Genomic DNA, 10,753 nt, shown 5'->3' with positions numbered 1-10,753 from the left:
GGAAAAATAAATAGTTATGTATGCAAAATAAATATATTGAAATATACCACAAGTTTGTGATTGTTTCCAAGTGTAACTTGCATAAGGAAAGTCCGATCGATGCTGCTGGCTGCAACAGAAACAACCCACGGAGCAGTATTGATAACAGTTTGTGAGTAAGGGCCAGAATTCCCCGCGGAACAAACTACAGTAATCCCTCTAGCCACCGCATGAAAGGATCCAATAGCCAAAGCATCATCAACGTAAGCAGCAAGTGGTGGTGGTGATCCCAATGAAACCGAAAGAACATCTACTCCATCATGAATTGCATCATTAAAAGCAGCGAGGATGTCGGCAGAACTACCAACAAACTTTATAGATTGCTAATCTAGCACCAGAAGCGCCTCCTCTAGCGGTGCCCTGGCCGAGCCCCATGAAGCTTGCATTGCCTACAAAAGCACCGGCAGCGGTGGATGATGTGTGAGTTCCATGCCCGGCTGCATCACGAGCAGATAGAAACTCGGTGACATCACTTGTGTTCAACTTTCCAAATTCGGCTTCGTATCCTTTGACAAACCAGCGTGCACCGATTATTTTTCTGTAGAATGAGCCCTACCAAGAAACTGTTAGTCATCTCGGAATCATTAGCAAAAAGGGAAAATGAATCAACAAAGAACTTAAGAAGACGAGCATTATTCAAAATGCACAATGGTGATTGTGGCCAAAAATGATGTGAAAGATTCCCGGTACAATAAGACAGCAAAAGCTTTCTAAGTCTAGCATGTGTTTTGTGTCAGATTCCCAAGTGTTAGTGCGCCTGCACATCGATCTTGGATATCCAAGATCTTTATGTATTACAAAGATCTGTTCAATGGCGGAAATAGGTCAATGATGTCCAAATTCCACCCCCACCCCATCCCCCTGCCCCGGTCCACGGAGGTCTTGTTGCGCGCAGCGGAAATTTCGGTAGCACTTCGGCAGCACAACAAGAGAGTCAGGTCGCAATAAGAATTCTTGTTTCTCAAAGGAAACAAGAATCTAAAGCCTATATCCTATCAAAGTAGGATATTAGCTCTTCCTCTCGTCAGCTCTAAGACTGCGCGTCGAGGGACCCTAAAAGCTATTACAAATCACACAAAAGCAGTACAACCAATTTTTACGTGGTTCGGCAAATTGCCTACGTCCACGGGGCAAGGAGGGGGGAGATCTACTATTAGAGGGAGAGAATACAAATAGGGTTTATACAAGAATCTCACAAATAAAACCCTCACACAAAACTCTCAAACCTCTCACACAAACTCTCTCTACAAAAGATGCTCAGAACTCTCTTGACGGCTGCTGAAAACACCTCATGCTTCTGCGGTTTTTTTTTTTTTTTTCAGCCGCTTCTTTGAGTTTGAAAACGTTTAAAAACGGCCAAAAACTGTCAGATATTCAAATTCTGAAAACTGAAAAACTGTCTCTTGTAGTCGACTACTGTAGTCATTAGTCGACTACACTGAGTTCAGACAGACTCTGTGTTTTCGGAAAATGTTCTCAGTAGTCGACTATAATGATAATTAGTCGACTACACTGAGTTCAGACAGAAACTTGAAAATTTATATTTTTCTTCAGTAGTCGACTACTGTAGTCATTAGTCGACTACACTGTAAAAAGACAGAAACTTATGTTTCTGTCAAACATCTCAGTAGTCGACTATAATCTCTATTAGTCGACTATACTGTAAAAAGACAGAAACTTGTATTTGAGTTATATACATGAGTAATCGACTACTATCCTAATTAGTCGACTATTAAGATCAAAAATTCAGAAATAATGAGTTTTTATAATTAAGTTTTAACTATTATTCTAATGGTTAACATAGGGGATTTCTATAGTTAACCAACACACTAAGCCTGTGTTAGTGTATTCTAAAAATGTGTGTGTGTGCGTGTGTGTGATCAAGGCTTGTACAAATATTCTAAGCAAAGAAAAATTCAAATACATTATCTTTTGTTCTTCATTTTCTTCACTTCAAAATGCCTTGATATTCACTTGCACTTGTACATATTCTGATATTGAAATCTGCATATGAAAGTTAGTGCACACAAAATATAAATTGTTATCATCAAAACATTATCATGGAGAAATGATATTCAACAATACTTACCGCCTGTGACAAATCTGGCCTCGTACATACCATCGCGTACATCAAGCTCCCAACCGCGCTCGCATATGGAGTCTTCGACATCAACTCACGATCTTCAACTGACTTCGGTGAGAGACCAGCTGAAAGCTTCAAATGGGCTCCCAATGGTACACTAACTGGCTTCGTATCCATGCTAACATGGAATCGCTGTAGAACTTTCTTCAAATAAGCCACCTGTGTCAAACAAATTCTGCCATTTTTCTTGTCTCTGCCGATCTCCATCCCTAAAATGCGCTTCGCCTCGCCCAATTCCTTCATCTCAAACTCATTTGAAAGCTGAACTTTCAACTCATCTATAGCCGACCTGGAAATAGAGGCAACCAACATGTCATCGACATAGAGCAACAAATAAATATACGCACCTCCTTTCAACTTGCGAAAATATACGCAAGGATCAAACTGGCTCCGAGTGTACGAATGACCAAGCATAAAACCATCGAATCGCCTATACCACTGTCGAGGAGACTGCTTCAAACCGTATAGCGATTTCTTCAGTTTGCAAACTAATTTTTCTTTCCCTGCAGCTCGGAATCCCAATGGCTGAGTCATATATATTTCTTCATCAAGATCACCATGAAGAAATGCCGTTTTCACATCCAACTGATCTAATTCCAAACCATACTGTGCCACCAAAGCTAGCAAAATCCGAATCGAAGAATGCTTCACCACCGGAGAGAAAACCTCATTATAGTCAATACCTTCCTCCTGTGCATAGCCCTTCGCAACCAACCTAGCCTTGAATCTCAACGGAGTGCCTTCAATGCCCTCCTTCTTCGTGTATACCCACTTGCAACCAATTGCTTTCCGCCCCTTTGGAAGCTCAACAAGCTCCCATGTATCGTTCTTATGAAGAGATTCCATCTCCTCCTGCATAGCCACCTGCCACGAATCAGCCTCCGAACTCTGCTCGGCCTCTCTGAATGTAGTAGGCACTAACTCATCGATACTCTCCACCGGAAGTGCATACGCAACTGTGTCGGCATACCGTGCTGGCATCTGTATGTTTCTCCTCTGTCTCCTAGCCGCAATAGAATCCTGAACCTGAGCCGTCGGTTCCTGATCCTGCACATTTGTACTCGTATCCTCCGTGTCATCGTCGTGCTCGCCTGGCGTCACCTCAGTCGGCACCTGCATGGATACTGTACCATCTGGACAATGTGGAGCTGCATCGATCTCCACCACCTGCGATATCTCCTCCGTCGGGTCGCTCTCCACCTGATGAGAGCTGGGAAGCTTCAAGATAGAAGCCTCATCAAATGTGACGTCCCTACTCAGAACAATCTTTTTATCAACTGGATCCCAAAGCTTGTATCCCTTGACACCACGCTTGAATCCTACAAATATGGCCTTCCTAGCTCGAGGTTCCAATTTATCAGTTCTAACATGATAATATGCAGGGCACCCGAATACCTTGAGCTGGTCATAGTCATGTGCTGGCTTTCCCGACCACATCTCCATAGGGGTTTTCCCCTCAATCGCAGATGAAGGCAGCCTATTAATGAGGTGGCTCGCATATGTAAGTGCCTCAGCCCAAAAGATCTTCTCCAAACCACTCTGCGACAATAAGCATCGGATCTTCTCCAGTAAAGACCGATTCAACCTCTCTGCCACCCCATTTTGCTGCGGTGTATGACTAACTGTGAAGTGTCTCTCTATGCCCTCGTCTCGACATAGCTGCTGAAAGGGGTCAGAAGTATACTCACCACCGTTGTCGGATCGCAACGTCTTGATCTTTCTCCCAGTCTGCAGTTCCAATCTCTTCTTCCACTCCACAAACAAATCTAGGACTTCACTCTTCTTCGTCATGGTGTACACCCAACAACGCCTAGAATAGTCATCTACAAAAGTGACGAACCAATGTCGACCACCAAGTGATGCAGTCTTGGTGGGACCCCAAACGTCTGTGTGCACGTAATCCAGGATGCCCCTCGTCTGATGAATGGCAGTCCCGAACTTCACCTTCGTCTTCTTGCCAAGAACACAGTGCTCACAGAACTCAATCTTCCCACTCTTGGCTCCCTTCAATAGCCCCTGCTTGCACAATGTCTGCAGTGACTTTTCACCTGTGTGCCCCAATCTATAGTGCCAAAGTCTGCTCATGTCCGCTTCTGAAATAGCCGAAGCAACCTGGCCAATCTCGGTGCTTCCCTTCAGATAATACAAATTCCGATTGCGGACTCCCCTCATCACCACCAATGATCCCTTAGTAACCTTCGCTACAGCGTTTTCGAAAGTCACCTTGAATCCCTTCGCCTCCAAAGCTCCAACTGAGATAAGATTTTTCTTCAGTTGAGGAACAAATCTCACCTCCTTCAACTCACGGACTACTCCATCGTGCATCCTAATCCGCACGGTACCTATCCCACAAACGCCACAGGATTGATCATTTCCCATGACAACAACGCCCCCGTCGACTTTCTCAAAAGATGCAAACCAGTCTCGCCTAGGGGTCACATGAAAGGTAGCGCCGGAATCAAGCATCCAATCTGATGCATCCACATGGTTCACCTCCGGAGTAATCAGTAGAGAAAAGCACGAATCATCGGAATCATCGCCTTTCGCAATGTTCACCTCATTGGCCTTCGGGCCCTTTTTCTTGCCATTCTCTTTCTCCTTGAGCTTCGGGCAGTCTCTCTTCCAATGTCCCTGCTCCTTGCAGAATGCACATTGGTTCTTTGTTAGTTGGTGACGGCCTCTAGACTTTGACCTCCCTCTGTTACCACCTTTCGGATATGGGCTTCTACCTCTCGTCGACAAGGCCTCGCCTGAAGTGCTAGCACGGGAAGTCTCCTTATCCTTCCTCCTCAAATCGTAGTTCGTCAAAGCGTTAGTCACTTCACTATAGCTGATAGAAGATCTCCCGTTTAACAAAGTGAGCACGAAGGTATCATACTCCTCATCCGGTAAGGAGCCCAACAAAATAATCGCCTTGTACTCATCCGATATCTTCTCATCAACATTCGTCAAGTCCGACAACAACTTCGTATAGTTGTTCACATGAGCCGCAAGCGAGGTGCCTCTGGACATCTGGAATCTGAATAACCTACGCAGCAAGTGCAATCGGTTCTCAACACTCTTCGTAAGGTACTTATTGTTGAGAATTTCCCACATCTTCATCGCAGACGTCACCCCAATCACATCATACTTCAGCTCCTGTTCCAAACAGGACCTGATCACCCCACAAGCGTTCCTATTCATTTTCTCTCATACCGCATCTTCATATTTAGGTGGCCTCTCATGGACCATGATGGTCTCTTCCAAATTCTGAGCATTGAGCGCATCCTGTACTTCGCTCATCCACAAACCAAAGTTGATTTTTCCGTCATATTTCACCACACTAATTTTGGTGTTTTGAAAACCAACTTGTATTGTACCCGCCATCGATTTGCTGCTTTCACCTTCTTCTCCCATTGCGAACTAACTCCAAATTGTAGAGAAAAAACAAATTTGATAGAATTAGGAACCACCCAACTGAACCCTAGATCGGATTCCAAATAGATCTCCTATCCACATGAGGAAAGCGAAATCTCCAACGGCAACTCCTAATGCTATCTCCACCGAATCTGAGAACTCCAAGAACTAAGCTTCACACAAGAGTCTTCCTCCACCAAAAAACCCTAGATCTGAAACCGGGCTCTGATACCACTTGTTGCGCGCAGCGGAAATTTCGACAGCACTTCGGCAGCACAACAAGAGAGTCAGGTCGCAATAAGAATTCTTGTTTCTCAAAGGAAACAAGAATCTGAAGCCTATATCCTATCAAAGTAGGATATTAGCTCTTCCTCTCGTCAGCTCTAGGACTGCGCGTCGAGGGACCCTAAAAGCTATTACAAATCACACAAAAGCAGTACAACCAATTTTTACGTGGTTCGGCAAATTGCCTACGTCCACGGGGCAAGGAGGGGGGAGATCTACTATTAGAGGGAGAGAATACAAATAGGGTTTACACAAGAATCTCACAAATAAAACCCTCACACAAAACTCTCAAACCTCTCACACAAACTCTCTCTATAAAAGATGCTCAGAACTCTCTTGACGGCTGCTGAAAACACCTCATGCTTCTGCGGTTTTTTTTTTTTTTTAGCCGCTTCTTTGCTTTTTCCCAGCCGCAAAAAGCACCAGCGATCAACCTCCTTGGCACCCGTTTCCCAAAACCCTAGAGACACATTATATAGGTGCACAAACTAACTCGGGTGGGCCTCACTTCCATATTTGCACAATCCTCACGCGGCTCATTCACGTGGTAGACCCCACCCGAATTCACAGGTCAAACACCAATGATCATCCAAACATAATGATTATACAAGATAACTATAGTTCTATAGTACGGGGGTCAATAATCCTTGACAAAGCAATTTTCACTCAAAAGAGTGAAATCGACACAATAACACTTACTTGGAATCTGAAAGATTACCAAAACAGTAACGTCATGTTTGGTACACGGGAATGAGTGGGAATGGAATACAATTCTAACTTTTTATTCATGTGTATCAAACACGATGTATTTTTAGATGCTAGAATTGCTATTCCCACTTCTTATCAATTCCCACTTTATGTGGGAATTGTTATTACCAACCATTTGACAAGAAATTGATATTCCTACTTAAGTGGGAATAAAAATAAACAAATAAATTCCGATTGAAAAATTATTTCTATAGAAATAATATCATTAGCTGCTCGTACAAATATATAAATAGATGTAAAATATTAAAATATTATTCTTTGTTCGACTTTGCTCTAATTCCATCGCGTCTGCAGTAGAAAAAATATCATCTTCGTCTCGATGCGACTCGGTTAGGTAACCATTATTTTTTTAAGACATGTATGTGTGACTAATCTTTATAGCAATCTTTTATCTTTTGGCGACTCGGTTGCGTAATCTATTAGCAATTAGGTTAGTAAATATTTGATCTTTGGATGTATAATTTGAAGTTCCATTGAAGCATATGTGTCTAATCTTTTCAGTAATTTTTTCAAAGCACTCACAACAAGAAATAATGTGCTTAATTGATGAGATTGGAACTTTATATTTTGATTAGAGATTAACATGTTTTATATTCCTTCAAACTTTCTAGGTTAGCATGTTTTCTACTCCTAACAATTGTTTGAAAGTTAAATGTGCATTTGAAATTTCATAGAAATTTTATATACAAACTAAAAGTTAACATGTTTTTCTAATCCTTCAAAATTTAGTGTTTTCTACCGATCTCTCTCTTCATGCATGCACATGAAATTCAGTCATAAATCATGAAGCATGCATATGGAATTCAACCTATTGTATACATTTGTGCATAGTGATGCTAGTAGCATTAGTCGTTCGTACATGTAGTAAATATGTAGCATTAGAAGTTAGAAATATAAAATTATAATTATTTATAATCAAAAATAGTTTCTATAAAAATTATTTTTAAATTAGTAAGCCAAAAGTCCAAATTGTTGCTGAGGCGGTGTACCAAAATATAACTATCAACTGGAAAAAAAATTATAAGAAAAAAATATCATTAATTTCTATAAAACTTATTTTTTTAAAATGAATTATTTAGTCATTTTTAAAATATTTTAATGTTTTTAAAATTTTGTGTTTTTATAATAGCATTATTAGAAAACTAAATTTTATTCTCACTTGTGAACAAATGATACCAAACATGGAAATGAGAATGAGAATGCATATTCCATTCCCACGTCTATTCCATCCTCACTTCACTTCACGCATACCAAAGGATCGAGGCGTAAACTCAAAGAACTAGTGATGCCAGTTACATTGATTAGGATAAGCAAAGCGGGACGTAAAGAGGCAAAAATGACGGACCTATTACATGTAGAAATGGGAAACTTCTCTCCTTCTTGGCATATACCTTTCCACCCCTTCGGAACTTCACCCATTCCATGATCATCATTAAAACTTGCAGACTCCGGCCATATCCCTTCAACAACGTAAAGTTCGATGAGCTCTTTACGTCTACGTACGTACGTATCAAATTGACTATCGATCACAATAATTAGTTGCATCGAGATAAATTAAATTCAACGTACCGGTATCTAAGACGCCGATAATTGACCCAACGCCCCACCTACTCTTCGAAAGGAGCCCATTCGGAAGCCTGGGGTTAAGTCGCATGAAATCCCAACTCCGAGTCGTGTGCAACCTAAAAATCCTGTTGGGAATAACCCGAACAACTCCAGGAAAATCTGAATTACCACCAGTACTTACATATCAGAACACAATTAATTAAGTTTTAATTCTCTGCGACAATTAACCATGCATGGTTTAAGATATCACATATTAAATGCATGATCAAAAACTATGCGTGCTACCGGCAACACGGTTGGCCTGGGATTCAGACAGAAGAGCAGCAAACCCCGAGAACCCGCAATTGTAGCTGTACAAGATCGAAGAAGCAGCTGCTTCTTCGCTGCGCAAACAGCAATTTCAATCACGATCGAAGGGGGGAAAAAAAAGGGTATATTAATTGTTAGTAAAGCCTAATAATTAATTAAACTGAGGACGACTCTGCTAAAAAAAAATTAAAAGGTTTTGGTGGTGTGGGAGGACAAATTAAACCTGCCGAGAGCGGCCGAAAGGATTCCGTGATGGAGGTCCTGAACATACCGCATTTCCATTCCCTCACGAGCTTTATTCTTCCCCATGTACACGATGTAGGCCTGCAAGGGATCGACGTCAACAGAATCAACAAGGAGCATTATTAATTTTGGAGGGGAAGGGTTTGTAAATTATTTTAAATTACTGAAAGTTAATCTAAACATGATAGAAATTCAAATACTCGATCTAAACATGTTTAGAAAACTGAAAAATATAATCTATATCAAAACGGAAACGTAATAGATTAAACTAACCTCCAGCCATCGTTATCTTACTCAAGGATATGGATGTTGATTTCGAAGATCTTCTAAACCTTATCTCTTCACTAAACGATGGTGTATTCTTTCTTTCAAAATTGAAGAGCAGGTCTGGGGACCCGAAATATGTATGCTCCTTTTATACTCTCTCCATCAAAGAGCAATAAATGGAATTAGTGGGCAAAGTGGTCGGTTAATTCATAACCAACTCTCAAGATGATGGGAAGTTATTGGACCACATTGTGGTAACCGAAACTAACAGGGTTAACTAATATATATATTAATTAATTATGCGAGTTAAATAAAAGAGCTCACGTTGCTAGCAGAAATGGGGATGAAGAGCAGGGACTGTTGAACCAATAAAACCCCAGCAAGGAGAAGGTTGATAAGATAAGCAGCAGGAGGAGGAGGAGCCATAGATCGAGCTACCGGGGGATAAGAGCTACGGGAGTGTTGGGCAGTGAGCAGCAGCAGCAGAAAATATATCGATCATAGGTTGGTTCCTTCAGTAGGGGCCCACTTGAATTTCCCTTTTTTTTATTTTTTATTTTTTTCAGCGGCCTGTCTCCTCATCAGCTGAATTCGGGAATCAGGGCTCGTGATATTTTGCTTTTGTTTTGTCTTCACTACGGCTGTTGGGATTTCTCTTTCATCGGGAAATACGGATTTTAAACAGTGAGAATATTGTCAGTAGGGCTGCCCGTTCCCATCTCCTTTCATCACTGTACATACATGTATATATCACCTTTCTCTACTTCACTGACTTGTCCGCGTCAAGGGAAGGAGGAGACTTTGACTTTTGACTCTCACTCTCACTCTCACTCAAAGTGGGTTAGGGTATCATGGCTCGTGAGGTTTGACCGCTTAAAATGGACAGGGACGTAATTAATTAACCTTGGATGCGTGTTTATGCCTGTGGCTTTTGAATTTGAGCTCAGAAAGGTTCGAGTCAGGTTATCGAGCTTTACTACAGGGACCCAAAATATGAGACCAATAGAGGGGACAAGTGAGGTGTCCCCCTCCTATTGGATAATGAGTTGGCCATCATTAATGATGGCCAACTCATTATCCAATAGGAGGGGGACACCTCACTTGTCCCCTCTATTGGTCCCATATTTTGGGTCCTTGGAGAATTTTTCCAGGTTATCGTACCAATGAAATGGGCTCAACACCCAGCAAATGAGTGGAGCCCCGGCCGGCGTGCGCGTATAACGAGAGCGCAGCGACTTCCAACGTGATAAGGTAAACGCTATCGACTTCCAATAGAAAGGGACCCCGGCTACTTTTAACCCACTTTCTGTGGCCTTAATCAATCATATTATATCTTATCTTTTGGTTTTGATCCCTGATGATAGAGCAGTCCACAATCGAAGAAGGATTAATCAAACATATCGACCAACTCTGTCACGTGCTTTGGATTCTTGAGCAATATGCAGTATGGGGAGCCCAAAAATACATCATTCCGACATTAGATTACTTCCCCAAGGGAGCAAGACAATAAAATAGAAAGTCACAGCTATAGCGGATGGATGAGTGAATTAGCCTTACACCATTAATTAATAATTGTTTGCAAAATTAAGAAGTACGAGTGACCCCTTCCCCATCACCAACTTGTTGCTGTCAACAAACATAAATGCATCACTTGCTACGTTCCAAACAGATAAACGCCTGCGCCTCCCACTTGATTTCCACTGTGGGGTCGTGCAGAACCAATAAACACGCCAACAG

At 41.7% G+C, this 10,753-nt stretch overlaps 1 protein-coding gene across 1 annotated transcript in view; it reads right to left on the bottom strand.

The window, feature by feature from the left end:
- LOC109819861 (subtilisin-like protease SBT3.9) overlaps positions 1 to 9,492 on the bottom strand; it is a 12,149-nt gene extending 2,657 nt beyond the window's left edge. The window contains 7 exon segments of the mRNA XM_020385808.1: positions 48 to 345; positions 347 to 577; positions 7,977 to 8,091; positions 8,201 to 8,356; positions 8,483 to 8,580; positions 8,730 to 8,830; positions 9,341 to 9,492. Of these exon segments, the coding sequence (XP_020241397.1) occupies positions 48 to 345; positions 347 to 577; positions 7,977 to 8,091; positions 8,201 to 8,356; positions 8,483 to 8,580; positions 8,730 to 8,830; positions 9,341 to 9,442 (1,101 nt within the window). The 5' untranslated portion in view covers positions 9,443 to 9,492.

The sequence above is a fragment of the Asparagus officinalis genome, chromosome 8 (genome assembly GCF_001876935.1).
Source record: "Asparagus officinalis chromosome 8, Aspof.V1, whole genome shotgun sequence".
Classification (NCBI taxonomy): Eukaryota; Viridiplantae; Streptophyta; class Magnoliopsida; order Asparagales; family Asparagaceae; genus Asparagus; species Asparagus officinalis.
This window is presented reverse-complemented; position numbering and strand designations above follow the sequence as displayed.